General features: G+C 32.7%; 2 protein-coding genes and 1 long non-coding RNA gene across 3 annotated transcripts; 1 reads left to right on the top strand and 2 right to left on the bottom strand.

The window, feature by feature from the left end:
* On the bottom strand, positions 2660-4223 carry LOC104761457. Its single transcript, XM_010484541.2, has one exon. It carries the CDS (start codon positions 4105-4107, stop codon positions 2776-2778), a length of 1332 nt encoding a protein of 443 aa, XP_010482843.1. The 5' UTR covers positions 4108-4223; the 3' UTR covers positions 2660-2775.
* Positions 7295-8025, bottom strand: LOC109130580. Its single transcript, XR_002036492.1, has 2 exons — positions 7705-8025; positions 7295-7606 (listed from the first exon to the last, which is right to left on the bottom strand). It is a non-coding gene; the product is annotated as an uncharacterized LOC109130580 (long non-coding RNA).
* LOC104761456 (probable ADP-ribosylation factor GTPase-activating protein AGD5) lies at positions 10546-14928 on the top strand. The gene is made up of 11 exons (XM_010484540.2): positions 10546-10796; positions 11531-11589; positions 11679-11769; positions 12187-12241; positions 12329-12419; positions 12535-12766; positions 13013-13211; positions 13351-13526; positions 13802-14041; positions 14151-14242; positions 14511-14928. Exons 1-11 carry the CDS (start codon positions 10746-10748, stop codon positions 14677-14679), a joined length of 1455 nt encoding a protein of 484 aa, XP_010482842.1. The 5' UTR covers positions 10546-10745; the 3' UTR covers positions 14680-14928.

Genomic DNA, 15539 nt, shown 5'->3' with positions numbered 1-15539 from the left:
TTTTTTCTTTTTTTTTTTTTTTTTTTTTTTCTGAGCAAAATAAACCATTTGAAGATATATATATAAATATAATCAAAATTTTACTCCTTTTGTCCTTCCAATTAGCTTTGTGTAGTCTGATTTTTTTTTATTTTAAATATGGCGTTGGCGAGTTGGTTAAATCGACTGTTGAAAACTACGGACTTTTCAATAAATCGAAGATCATCGTAAGTATCTAACTGATGTGTTCAAATAAATAACAATTACTAAACCAAGTAAGTGATCACAATATTATATTTTCTACATGGAGTGAGTGGTGTTGTTTTTTGATTTATTTTACATATATATATATATATATATATATATATATATTTGAATAATTGCAAGTACAATGAAAATGAAAAGCAATATATAAGACAATTAAATTTCAAGTTTTTCAAAAACACTGTACTTAGTCAGCTTTACTACATTTGGTTCTTCTTTCTTATCCTGCTGACTTAATATATTAACATATATAAATTGTGTATTTTCTTGACTATGTTGTTTTTTACTTCTTACTTTCTATGTTTTATTTTGTAACTTTCGAAATACTTTGTTTGGAAAAAAATACCCACAATGACAGTTTAAAAGTAGTGGTTCATGATCTTTATGGTACAGTTTTATACCATTATATGGCCGTTTATCTTTAGTGGCCCTATGAAAATCTTGGACACATATCTCCAACATACAGTAGTTATCTATAATTAAGTAATGGTTTATCACCACATAATACGGTTGACTAGGTATTTAATTTATCATCACATAATATAATACTTCTTCCGGTTTTTTCATACAAATTAAGAAAACTATTAAAATTTATGTTTTGCCCTTTATTAATATATTTTATAAATTTTTCATTAGTCAAAACCTTAAAACAGTAGGGATAAAACTGAATATTCACCAAACATCTATATTAAAAATCTAAAAAAAAAACTATTATGAAACAAAATTAAGTCCTAAAAGGACAAAACGGAGGAAGTACTAGCTTTATGAATATCATTTTGATGCGGCCAACAGTACAATTTTTCTTCTATTACTGTTAATAATAATACAAGTAATTTTCAATAAAAACTTTTGTTCAAAATAAAAATTTATACCACAATGCATATTTAAATCAAACATGTACAAAATATCAATTTATATTGTTCCACATTACAAAAATGGCGGATGCCACGGCCACATAAAACAAACTACTCATAAGTCATAAGTATGGATGTCTTCTTACATACGAACATATCCAGTTGAAATCTAATTAAAACCAAGGAAACCATTTTAATCACATCCATTGTGATCAGTTGTTAATGTTGATGTCATTATATAGGGGGAATAATGTGGGAGCCATCTATAAGAGATGTGTGAATAATATATTTAATGATGAACATATATACGATATAGTCGTCAAATCATTTGAGGTGGTTCCCTACATCAAGCATTTAGACAAGTGCTCTGCTCCCAAACATTCGTAGGTTTAAAATGAAACTATATAAGCCCTACCAAATGCTTGTCAGAGACATCTTATTGGACAATAGGAGATTCCTGTGGAGTTCTTTGCAACTTCAATTCCTAAAAAAAGTATTTTAGATGTTCCTAAACCCTAAACAAGAGTGATTTTCTCAATGCACTCCCGTATAAAATGGTAGCGTTTATATATGTGTTTACTTTTACCATGAAATATTCTTTATGTTTCCAATTTAAGTTTTTTTAAGGATTTTTTATTGGTACAATTTATTAGATATTTTTCAAACTTTTATGCAGAATTTCTATTCATTTAATACTTTATTGCCAAAAAAATCTATTAAAATGAAACATAGGAGTATTATACTGTTTGTCCGAAACAAAAGGGAGTATTATACTTGCAATTTCAAATATTTTGTACCCGTTTATTTAACTAATGAAATTATACATATATATATATATTTATATTTATATTTATATAATGAAATTATATGAAAGTGACGTTGGATAAACTTAATCTTAATTACAAGAATTGAAAACTTATGAACAGTTATTATAAAATTAAACCAATCAAACTTTATAATTCCATTCATGGATGTAAACATCATAAATCATTGAAATTTTTAACATTCACGATTACGTTCCTCTTAAAATATATCAATGAGAATTTGAAAATACAATCGGATATAAATTGGTATAAATAAGATATAAGAAAAATTAAACTAAATGAATTAAGAGTAAAAATACATGCAACCCAATATCTCAAATGAGACGATGTTCTTAACAAATTTGCAACTTGATACATTTAGGGCAGTGATGTTTTGAAGAGAACTAAAATTTTTGAAAACGAAAACAAAAAAATGCGGTGAACGTGGATCGAACACGCGACCTACAGATCTTCAGTTTGACGCTCTCCCAACTGAGCTATCCCGCAATGATATCAATAATTAAACAGAATAATATAGACCAAATATAACAAAACCTTATGTAATATAAACAATTTATAAATCTTTTGTGAAGTTCCTGGTCAGATGCTTCGTCATCATCATCATAGATAGAGTCATAGAGAGACATGAGATGTTCTGAAACTATAAACCAATCAAGAGATATAGAAATTAGAAAAAAAAAGGATTTTATTAATGAATCGAAATTACATCAACTAAACCCAAAGAGAACACTTGAGAAAGACAATGAAGAAACAAAGAGAGAAAAAAAAAATTGCATGACGAAACAAAAGAGGTGAAACATAAGCCTCGATGGATAGCAAACTGAAAAACTCAAAGGGACATGAATAAATTAAGACTAGGCTGGTCTTGATCTTTTTTTCTTGGTCAGCCACCTTAGCTCGGTATCCTTAACATCATCAGCATCATCATCATCATCCTCATCCTCATCATCATCATCATCATCTTCATCTTCAGGCACCATGACTTTGGCTTTCCCCTTTGAGATGAGACTTTTTGATTGAACAGCTAAACCATTCTCTTGTAAAGGAAACAAATTATTACAAAGATTTGTGGACGTTGGATTAGGAGGCACCTTGAATTTGTTCGTTTCCATTGAGGGGAGAAGTCTTGAGTGACTTGATGAGCCCATTCCATTCTCTTTCAAAGAAAACAAATCATGACAAAGATTTGTGGACGTTGGATAAGGAGGAGCAAAAGGAGGAACTCCCGTTGAGAAGAGTCTTTTCGGGTGACTTGAGCCCATTCCATTCCCTTGCAAAGAAAACAAATCATGACAAAGATTTGTGGACGTTGGATAAGGAGGAGCAAAAGGAGGAACTCCCGTTGAGAAGAGTCTTTTCGGGTGACTTGAGCCCATTCCATTCCCTTGCAAAGAAAACAAATCATGACAAGGATTGGTATTTCCAAAAAGAGGAACATATCTTCCTGGGAATGAATCATATGGGTTTCCAGCAACAAAATTGAATGGAGGCACACGAGGACACACGGGACCGAACAAATTCGTTGTTCTCCTAGTGGCTTCCATATCCAAGTATGAGTTAGTGTTGTTTTTAATGCTATTGCTGCTGCCTCCTGTGGGCTTAGAAGGACCAAGAGTGAGATCAAGATTAATATGATCCTCATCATTGGAAAAAGCTTGTGAAGGGCTATAGCTAGGGTTCCCGGTGAGGGAGCGGTCTAGAGCATGAGGAGGAAACATGGTCGTCTCCATTTGTTTGACTCCTTCGCCAGTGGAGAACAGGTGAGGCCTGATGCTGCTGCTGCTATCGCCTCCTCCACACCTAAAACGCGAAAATGACAACCCTTCATTGCTGTCGGAAGGACCAAGATAAGCATCATCAGAAAGGTTTGACCCGAACAAAAGCCGCTGCCTCTTCAATTCTTGCTCCTTTCTGTGGAATTTCTGGTGAGCGGAAAGTGACCTCCGGCTTGGGAACTCCCTCTCGCAGACATCACAGAGGTAGTTTTCGTCATCGCTTGTTGCTCGCACTGTCTCTAAAATGAAACGAGGCTTCTCAAGGATAGTCCGTTCAGACATAACCTCTTGAGGAGACTTTGGTTTCATCGTCACCTCCTGCTCCTCGGACACAACGACACTTTTGAGTTTCTGATCATGTTTGGGTGGGGAGGAGGAGTTTGTTGAAGAAGCAGGTGATTGGTTCTCCATAGCTTGTTTGGTGAAAATTTTATCTCTTTTGTGTTGTGATTCTTCAGAGAGAAGAGCCAGAGATCCATTTTATTGATGAAAGGTTTAGCTTTTTAAGGTATAGAATCTCCCCAAGGGCAAACAATAATTAATTGACACCATAAATCAACTTTGAATTTAGAGTTTTCTTTTAAAAGATATATTGCTGTGTATCTGACTAATTTACAGTTCACTTTTTTTCTGTGGAAAAAAAATCATTTAAAGTTTATATAATCCAATTTTTACTAGTTTTGTCCTTCCAAATGGCTTTGTGTAATCTGATTTTCTTTACAGCTCATTTCAAATACTACCATCAATAATTCTTACACCTATATATTTTTTCATATATTTTTTTTAAAATGGTGCTCGTAAGTTCGTTAAATTGACCGTTGCAAACTACCGACTTTTCAATAAATCTAAAGTCAATTATCGTAAGTATTTAGATGAACTGATCTGTTCAAATAAATAACAACTACGGTATATCCCATGCTATAAAGCAATGATCAAAATTTCTTCAAAAAATACAAATGTTTGCATTGTTTAATGTATATTACCATTTTATTTTGCATTGTTTGTTGTATTTGCATTATTATTTTGTGAAATATCTAAAACTATTAATTAATATATCCTAATAGTGAGCAAACAAAATTTATTAATTTATCAACCACATAAATTTAATTTTACCAACCCAACTATGTGGAACATTAAACACACACATTTTTTTTCTTCATAGATTGAGTAATATATCTTCATCTTAAAAAATTTAAATCACAACATATGCAATAAAATTCTACATATTTATTTATCATATGTATTATATGATAATTAAAAATATTTTGTAAATGAAATAAAAGAAAGAGAGTAGGAGTATCATAATTTAAAATCTTAACAAAATCTTCCAAATATAGTTATTAAACTAATAATTTGGATAATTAGATATAAAATCTTAATTTTTAAAATTCTGACTGGTTTAAATTTTTTTAAAATTAATAATTATTTAAAAGATTTTATTAGTCTAATATTAAAATTATATTTTTACTCTTATTTATGAATTAAACATTTGTCTTACATCAGTGGCATGAATATGTAATATTTTATACTTTATAAGGTTAGTTTCATATTTGTATTTCTCAATTAATATAGTGGGCTTACTAAACCAATTGTAATCAAAATATTATATTGTATATTTAATGGAGTGATGTTATTTTCATTAATTTTTTATGTATGATTTGAATAATTGCAAATACAATGAAAATGAAAAAGCAATATATGTATAGACAATTAAATTTGAAACTTTTCAGTACTTACACACGCCAGCTATGTCAGCTTTACTACATTTGGTTCTTCTTTCTTATCCTGCCTTAAATAATAAATATTGACAAATATAAAAAGTGTTTTTTCTTTAATTATGTTTTTATTTTATTTTTTACTTTCTATGTTTTATTTTAATAACTTTCGAAATACTTATTAGAGAAAACATACATACGATGACAAATTGACAATTTAAAATAGGGGTGCATGAAGTTTTAAGATTGCCATTTTTTTTTTTTGGTAAAATATGATTGCCAGTTTTATACCATCTTGCAGTCACTACAAGAAAACAAGACCATAACCAATGTACGTTCTGATGGGAAACAGTTTGTCGGTAATTACCGACGGCATTCTGACCGATTTCTGATGCCATATGAGTTCGTCGGTTTTCCGTCGATAAATTACCGACAGACAAAATCTGTCAAAAATCTGTTGGTTGGTCTGACGGATTACCGACAGAAATATACCGTTTAGTAACATCCGTCGGAATTCAGTCGGTAAATATATCTATTATTGTAGTTGTTTTTAAAGCATTTTTTTCTTATCCGATTACCGACAGATTTCCGACAAGTTTAATTACTATTCATCGAAAATTCGTCCATAAATATATTTGTTATTATAGCCGTTTTATAGCCGTTTGTATTATTCGATTACCTATGGATTTCCGAAATTTTAATTAGTGGCCCTGTTAAACTATTGGACATATATCTCCATATCATACATTAGTTGTCCATAATTAATGGTTTATCACCACATAATACGGTTTTACTAGATATATTATTTTATCACCACATAATATAATACCTTTATGAAAATCATTTTGATGCTGCCAACATTACAATTTTTTCGAAATTCTATCATATAGAATAACAAAGTAGTTTTCAATTAAACTTATTCATACAAAATAAAACCTTTTGTTCAAAAAATGCATAATAAACTTTTGTACCACATCTATTGTGATAAGTTGTTAATGTTGATGTCAAAAACATTAACAACGAAGTCCACATCAAGCATTTAGACAAGTGCTTCCAAACATTCGAAGGTTTAAAATGAAACTATATGTCCTATCAAAAGTTTGTCTGAGACATCTTATAGGAGATTCCCCGGGTATACTGTGACCCAACAAGACCATCGAAGTAAATTATGACAAGAGATCAACGCAATATGAAATATATATATTTTACCGTCAAGACATAAAGTTTTTTTTTTACTAGCAATCTAGTATCTGATATGATATCACACGCATACTTGCGTTGGACATAAGTATATATTCCCGTTCAATTTCTTGAAACTTCAATTCCTAAAAAATTTAGAGTTTCCAAGACCGTTATCATTGATAATGTTCCATCATACTTTATGTGGAGACATCTCGCAAACCAAATCAAAATAAAGTTCGGTTGGGAAGAGTAACCCTAGACAATGAAGTTGAATCCATTCCTTTCTAGACATAGACGATGGCTGCAAGGAATACTCCAGGACATTGAGTATGCGGAACTTTGTAGTCAATTCCATCCCTAAATCGTTCGGTTTTGTATCAGTAGTTAATCAAGAAAAATGTTAGGGTTTGGCAAAATGGAGACAAACAATCAGAAGTGTTCTTCATTATGTATGTACACGATATACTATACCCTATAGTAAATTCGATATAGAAAATACAATCTATAATATATGTGGTGTATATAGTATTATAAGTTACATAAATACATATACCAAAGGTAAAACGGTAGAAATTCTACAAATGTCTCTCTAACAAAGGATCTCAAGCAAAACCCAGATTCTCTCTCTAACTTATGAAGAATAAAATTAAATCAAAACCCAGAATCATTAGAACAATATAATCATGAGATATAGGCACTGATGATAATCAAAGGATTCATGAATTACATTAACCAATCACACAACAGATGATTTGAAATTAAGAATGGAAAATTACATGAGGTCAACAAAAGCCACAACAGCTATAAAATACCTCTAAACTGAAAATCTCAAAGAGACATAAACGATAATCACGGGGCCCCAAATATTATTCTAGCTGATGCTAATCAAGATCTCTTTCTTTTTGGGACACTCTTTATCATCCCTATATTGTTTTAGTCTTCCGCCACCACAGCAGCGTTGTTCTTTCCCTTCGAGATGGGACTTTCCGAGTTACTAGAGCCCGAACCATTTTCTTGTAAAGACAACAAATCATGATGAGAAAGATTAGTAGCAATAAAAAGATGAATCAAGCAACAAAATGGTATTTAGACACACGAGGACGGCACGTACTGGAGTCATGATCTTTTTTGTGGTTCTTCTGCTGCTTCTCCGATTCTTGGTCCTTGGGGGTGGTAGTTTGGTGACCGCCAAGGGCATGAGGGGTTAGGAACACTCTGTTGCACAAATGACAGATGTAGAGCTTACTGTTATACTTGGGCGGACTTTTCACGGCCAAAACAACACTTCTGTGTTTTTCATCATGTTTGTGTGGTGAGGAGGTTGAAGAAGGCATAGTTGATAATTGGTTCTTCATATTGTAAAAAACTTTGCTGAGGGTTAGAAGTGATGTCCTCTTATCTCTTTTGTGGTTTCAGAGAGAAGGAGACGCTATATTTGTTGAGAGGATTAATGGGAAATAACGCTATTTATTAGTGTTTCACTCATTAAAAGGTATATAATCTCCAAGGGCAAATAATATTTAATTGAAACCATAAACCGACTTTGAATTCATAGTTTTCTTTTAAAGGATATATTGGTGTGTATCTGACTAATTTACAGTTCACATTTTTTTTTTCTGTGAAAAATAAACCATTTGAAGTTATATAAGCCAATTTTTACTTGTTATGTCTTCCAAAGATAATATTTTGTGAGAATTATGTAGTATGTACCAATATGCTTTTCATAATCTAAAATTTCTTTACTCATTTCAAATATAACCATCTATGAATGTTACCTTAGACGTGGTTATCGTTAAACTATAAAATAAATTTTAAAACTACATCTTTAAAATATATTTTTTGAAAATGGTATCTTTTAGTTCGTTAAATCGACCGTTGTAAACTACTAACTCTTTAAGAAATCGAATATAATTTTTTCTTGATACTATTTATATATAAAAATAGATATGAACTGATATATGTTAATTAAAATAATAATAAAGCAAATACAGTAATCACAATATATATTATACTTTCAATTTTATGGAGTGTGGTTATTTTTCACTTGTATTCTGTATATGTATATTGAATAATTACGTGGTTATCGTTAAACTATGTAATAAATTTTCAAACTACTTCTTAAAAATATATTTTTTGAAAATGGTATCTTCTAGTTCGTTAAACCGACTGTTGTAAACTACTAACTCTATAAGAAATTGAATGTAGTTTTTTTTATATACTATTTATATATAAAATAGATATTAACTGATATATGTTAATAAAATAAAAAATAAAAAAGTAAGTACAGCAATCACAATATATATTATATTTTCAATTTTAGGGAGTGATGTTGTTTTTCACTTATTTTCTGTATATGTATATTGAATAATTGCAAATACAAAGAAACATAAACGTACTGTATAGAAATTTAAATTTACATTGCTTAAGCATTGTAATTACAGACTCCAGCTATGTCTAGTCAAATGTAGTAAGCAAATTGTAGTAAAGCTGTCATTGTATATATTTCCCTTTTTTTTGTTTTTTGGACATTTGTATATATTTAACTATTTCAGTTTCTTACTTTCTATGTTTCCTTTTGTTTCTTATTATTATTTTTTTCTTTCGTTTGTCGATGTACTTAATAGGGGAAAAAAAAATACATACAACGACAATTTAAAGTAATGGTGCACGAACTTTTAAAAAGAGCAGTTTTAATTATTCCTAAAACGTTTTTTCAGTCATATAATTAGAAAGATGAATACCATGAACGCCACGTTTCTCTTTACAGCACCTATGAAAACTATTGGACAAATATTTCCAACATACATTATTTGGCTAACCATTCTTTGTTGGGCAAAGCTTGGGTAGTTTTAGCCAACTTTGTGACTTAGGTGTTAGTTCGAGAAACAAAAGTTAGTGGTCTTTTCTACTGTAGATGTAGAATCTATCCTCATGTAAAACCCTCGCAGTGATAACAAATAGAGAAAGCTATGACTTAGTTCCAAGCTCATCACATCATAATCGCGACGTCTCAGCCCCTAAAAAGCATATTGTACATTGGCATACATATACAGTATGTGGATCAAAAATGGAAAAGCATATGTCAAGCGAGTTAAAAACTTATTAAGGCATCGGGTTAGGAGTTGTGTGATAACTCTCGATGAGATTCCACAAACAGATAAGTGTATGTAGTGCGAATTCAAATTTCACAAAGAATAAGCGATTCCAATTATTAGAAGACCAAGCCGATTATGAAATCATTTGGTTTAGAGCTGGCGAGAGACCAGTACTTCATATTGGAATATATATACAATTTCTTTTAGGTTTAGTCACACACACATACACAACGCATAATGGTACCTAACACCCCATTAAATTTAGAGTTTGTCGAATTTTGGGATTAATTAGTTCTCGCAATGACAAACAAGTATGAATTTAGAAAATAACGAATCATCCAAGATCATAATAGTATAATAAATATAATCAAGAAATGTTGTTTTGGTTGGTAGACTAATCACATCAAATAAAAATCTTAGCAAATAAAATATGTATGTGTCCCATAAACATCACATAAATAAACAAAGAAATTGGAATCAATTAATATACAACAACAACTCCAAAGTGGAAACAAACATAACAGGTGAGATGGCCATGTGATTTATATATTTTCCACCCACACAACCCTCTCTATGACCAATCAAAAAACCACTTAACCGTCAGATAAACCAATCTTTAAATTTTGATAAAACCACTTAACCATCAGATAAACCGGTCTTTAAATTTTGGTACAAAAAAAGACAAATTACTCCAGTAACCGGTTTATTTTAAAAATTAAACCGAAACTAAACCGAACCAAATACAATTTTGAAATTGAAAAGCAAAACCGAATTTAGTAAACCGATACCATAATCTGAACGGTCCAAAAAAGTATTGACCCCATCTCTCTCTCTCTTGGTCGCTCGTTCCGAAAGGCCAAAGAAAAAGGAATTTTTTTTGTTTTTCCATCGAGAGGAAGAAGAAGAAGAAGAGAGAGAGATATTGAAGAGCGCTGAAGACGGAAAAGACTGTTTTGACCTTGTCGTCCCCGTAGTTTCTTCATCTCTTCTTCTTCCTCGTTTGCCGATTCTTCTCCTTCTTCGATTTTTTTTGTTTTTTTATAATCTATTCGCCGCTATGAACGAGAAAGCTAACGTCTCTAAGGAGCTTAATGCCCGCCATAGAAAGGTTTCTCGAATCCCCCTTTTTTTCTTTTTTTTTTTGGAATTTGCCTCCGAGATTTGTGGATTTTGTGGTCATATATTTGAATTTGGTTGTTAACGATTGGTGAGATCGATCCTGAATTTTTGATACGGTCTCAATTCGATTGGATCTGTGTGTTTTTTAGCAGCTACTGTTCTTCAATTTTAGGAGATGTTTTTGTATCCTCTCGATCTCTCGCCTTTTTCGATCGTTTGAGCTTTAGGATTATGATTTATATCTATTTCGTTTTGTTTTCTGTAACGGATCACGATCGGGTTTTTGAATTTTATGATTGTTCTAGTTTTAGGGAGCTTGATCTTATACAAAAATGTTTTCGATTGCTTGGAAAGAATCGAGTAAAGGGATCGAAGGAGCTCTTAGCGTCCCTTAGGGATTTTCAATTTTAGTTTGGTAGTCGTTAAGTTATCTGCAGTGTTGAAACTGTTGGTTTTAGTTGAGATCGCTTTGTGGCTTGGCTTGGTGATGCATACATGTAATATGTATAGTAATGATGCATCTCAAGTCTTTATGATTGTTCTATGAGGACTTTGATTCGTTTTGGTTTGTTAAACATATTAGTTTTGATTTTTTTTTCTTGATATAGTCTATTATTTCTGTGTGTGGATTCTTCTTTATGTTTTTGGCCTCTTCTAGATTTTTTTCGTTTATCTAGACTATTGCTTGAATATTCACTTGATTTTGGTGCTACTTATTTGCAGATTCTTGAAGGGCTTCTTAAACATCCAGAGAACAGAGAATGTGCTGACTGCAAAACAAAGTAGGGTTTTTGTAGCTGATTTGAATTATCAACATTATTATGCTAGTTCATTTATATATTTGGCTAATACTATTCCATTTACTTTGCAGAGGTCCAAGATGGGCTAGTGTTAATTTAGGTATCTTTATCTGCATGCAATGTTCTGGGATTCACAGGAGTCTCGGGGTACACATATCGAAGGTAGTCTCTCAGTTTCCTTTCTATATTTGTTTTCTTGATGTTGTGTTTTTATATGAAAGCTCAGATACTAATTTGGTGAATAACTCATTCCATTTGGCTCAATTTCTCTGCAAAAATTTTCAATTTGGTTTTCTACTGGGGTTTTATATTTACATTTTCATCTTGTATTTTCCATCACAAGAGCAGAAAAGTTTGTCATGAATGCATTAAACCTCCTCACCTTCTTGTGCTCCCATTATGTCTATCCAGTTTACACATGAACATAAGCAATTCTGTGCAAAATTACATGATTAGGTTTCACCCTCTGACTTTTGTATGAGTAGGGTCGTTCTTGTCAAGTAGATGTTAACCTTAGCATTAACAGCCCAAGGTCCTTCTCTTTTCTACCAAAACATCTGAGTGTGCTGATGGGTGCAGGTTCGATCTGCCACTCTAGACACATGGCTCCCCGAGCAGGTTGCATTTATACAGTGTACGTGTCTTTCAAACTTAATGCTCTATGTCCGAGTCATGGGTTGGTTACGCCATGTAAAGTGTATAATCTTTTACTTGCATGCAGCAATGGGAAATGAGAAAGCAAATAGTTACTGGGAAGCAGAGCTGCCCCCAAACTATGATAGAGTTGGAATTGAGAATTTCATACGGGCAAAGTATGTATCTCTCTTTTCATTGTACAAACTTTTCAGTTAGTTCCACCTTATTGAATTGTCTATCTTGCTATCCATATGGACGCGGAATCATTCTTGTGACATATGACCTTTCTAGGTATGAAGAGAAGAGATGGGTTTCTAGAGTGGAAAAGGCTAGATCACCCCCTAGAGTCGAGCAGGAACGGCGGAAATCTGTGGAGAGAAGTGGGCCTGGATATGAGCATGGGCACAGTAGTAGTCCTGTAAATTTGTTTGAGGAGAGGAAAACTATTCCAGTATCTAGAACAAGAAATAATGTTGCTGCAACGAGGATAAATCTTCCCGTACCTCCCCAAGGACCCGGTCAGGTACCAAACGTACTTCGCTGAAGATATGTATAAACAGCCATACCTTTAGTTACTATTCGTGTTCCTTGATCTTATATAAGACTCTTAGGATATCAGCTTTGGGATCATTATATTTGTCAATGCATATGAAGCTGCTAGATCATTATTTAACTCGCTTTGTTTTTAGGGCATTACAATCTTTCAATGCCACTTTTTAATAGTATCCAAAGCCTGATTTTTCTGATACATGATGCTAAAAAATAACAGGTTATGCCACAGCAGAAAGTGGAGTCTGCAGCCGCTCCAGTGGAGACAAAGAAACAAGCAGTAAATGTTGCACCAGCATCAGATCCTCCAAAGGTGGATTTTGCAACTGATCTCTTCAACATGCTATCAATGGATGATTCGACTACAAATACCTCAGAGGCAACTCCTGCCGATGATAACTCATGGGCTGGCTTTCAGTGTATGTATCTCTCTAGCATGTGCATAATTAACATTGTGGCACACTTTTTCCTATCCTTGTTAACTTTATGTTAATCGTACTGCTCTAGAAAATGCTTTGGAGTAATAAATATATTAATTTCTGAATCTTAAAATTGTAGCGGCTGGAAGTGGTCAAACAGAAGAGAAAGTTGTCACAACGAAGCCGGATGAGAGCAGTTCTCCTCCAGCTCCAGCTACTGGGATTGAGGATTTGTTTAAAGACACACCTAATTTAACAGTCCAACAAGCACCACAGAAAGATTTGAAAGGCGATATCATGAGCCTATTTGAGAAGGTAAATACTTAGTCAATTATATACTCTCCTCACATTTACTTAATTACTTCTTTGTTGGGTCTACCTACCTTCCTACTGTTTTTTAGCTTCCAAGTTTCTATTTTTTCTTTGTATGGTTATTTAACTTACAAGTTACTAAGATATCGACTGATTCTTTCAACACAGATTCTTTGATTTGTCTCTTTTCTCACTTACTAAGATTCCTTCAACGATGAACATTTGGAATTCCAGACCAAAGTCAAGTGATATAACTCTGTGTGTTCCATTTGTTGCAGACAAATATAGTGTCGCCTTTTGCCATGCATCAGCAACAGGTTGCTATGCTTGCTCAGCAGCAAGCCCTGTACATGGCTGCAGCAAAAGCAGCAGGAGGCACTCCAAACGGCGTGAATCAACAAGCTGTTGCTAATGCTCTTAACTTAGCTTCTGCAAATTGGTCAAACACTGGTGGGTACCAGATCCCCGGAATGACTAACCCAGCAGGTGGTCAAGCTGATCTCCAGAAACTTATGCAAGTAAGATCTCCCATTTACCTTTTTGTAGCAAGTTCTATAGTATCATTGACCAAGTTCTTGCAAAATACTCACCATTTCTTGCTTCTCTGTTATCTCGCCTTAACTTTAGAACATGAACATGAACATGAACATGATGAACGCAAACATGAACATGAGACCTGCGCAACCGCAAGAAAACACTCTACAATACCCGTCTTCAAGGTGTGTACACAATACTGAATCTCTCTGTCTGTTTCGTTTGAAAACATCAAATTGTGAAACAGTATCCTTTCATTCCATTTGTGTGTCACGTCTGATTATATTGTACCAAATCAAATCTTATATTAACATGCCCCGACTGGGGAAAGAGTGCTTTCATGTTTTCATAAATCCACTGTGTCAAGTCCAATTTGTGACATCTTGTGATAGATTATCAAAACTGCGTAACCTAACTCTCACATGATCTTTTGGTTGTTTATTACTGATGCAGCTTCTACACAATGGGACAAGCTAATCCGGTGAACGGTTCGACCCCAAACTCAACCGGTAAACCTCAGTCATCATCCGCGGCACAGCCAACAAACACCACACCATCTTCACAATCAGGCAAAGACTTTGATTTCTCTTCCTTGATGGATGGAATGTTCACAAAACATTGATCAAGAGAGAGCGAGATACTATTCTGAATTTGCCTTTTCATCTTTGTTCTAAATTTGAAGAACCAAAAGAATATATATACAATCATCATCTCTGGACAGTTTCTCTGTTAAACATATTTTTTTTTTGTTACTTTCTTTGGAACTGTATGTTGTAGCAGCCGGGCTTTGATTTATGATTTTTACTCGATTGCTGAAAAAGATTAATAGATGTAATTCTTGAGAAGAAAGAAAAAAAATGAGATTTATCCATGTGATGTTGAATGTCATTATGGGTGTGACCGCCACAAATCCTGGATTGTTCCCACCACATACTGTTTTTTTTGTGTTTATCTATTTTTGTTTTTGGGTAACAGTTTCAAAATTTCGTCAATATTTCTTATAAAATTTTATAATAAATAAATAGTTTGTATATACGTATTATCTTGACCGAGTTTATATATTTCATGTTTCTAAATGTGTTAATGCCCAAAATCTATCAACTTATTTGTATATGTATTACATAATATTTTTCGATTGTTTTAGTCATATCCTTTGTGTTTGAGAAATAAATCAGTTTCGAAAATAAACATAGCTTTGTTTAGGGACTGTTTGTAAACGCAAGAAGTGTTTATTTTTTCCGTTTTCACCATATTTCGTGTGTGTTCACTGTTCACTTTTTTTTCTTTCTATAACTAATTAGTATTTTGAATGTTTGAAACCGTAAAAAACCCACACATGCATATAAACGTTACATTCACAATATAAATTAGTTAAGCCAAACCATATATATAGTCATTGCTTTGGTACATGAAGTTTGTGAGTTGTGACATACCAATTTTTTGGAATTAAGCAAAACAAAGAAACGGTTAGAAAAGCCTTTA

This window comes from Camelina sativa, chromosome 18, assembly GCF_000633955.1.
Source record: "Camelina sativa cultivar DH55 chromosome 18, Cs, whole genome shotgun sequence".
In the NCBI taxonomy this organism is placed as follows: domain Eukaryota; kingdom Viridiplantae; phylum Streptophyta; class Magnoliopsida; order Brassicales; family Brassicaceae; genus Camelina; species Camelina sativa.
This window is presented reverse-complemented; position numbering and strand designations above follow the sequence as displayed.

Excerpts from the sequence above, each read along its gene's own strand:
- LOC104761457 (XM_010484541.2), bottom strand. The coding sequence starts at position 4,107 with ATGGAGAACCAATCACCTGCTTCTTCAACAAACTCCTCCTCCCCACCC.
- LOC104761456 (XM_010484540.2), top strand. The coding sequence starts at position 10,746 with ATGAACGAGAAAGCTAACGTCTCTAAGGAGCTTAATGCCCGCCATAGA. Across the intron at positions 11,590-11,678 it reads TGTGCTGACTGCAAAACAAA|AGGTCCAAGATGGGCTAGTG; the intron begins GTAGGGTTTTTG and ends TTTACTTTGCAG. Across the intron at positions 13,527-13,801 it reads TCATGAGCCTATTTGAGAAG|ACAAATATAGTGTCGCCTTT; the intron begins GTAAATACTTAG and ends CATTTGTTGCAG.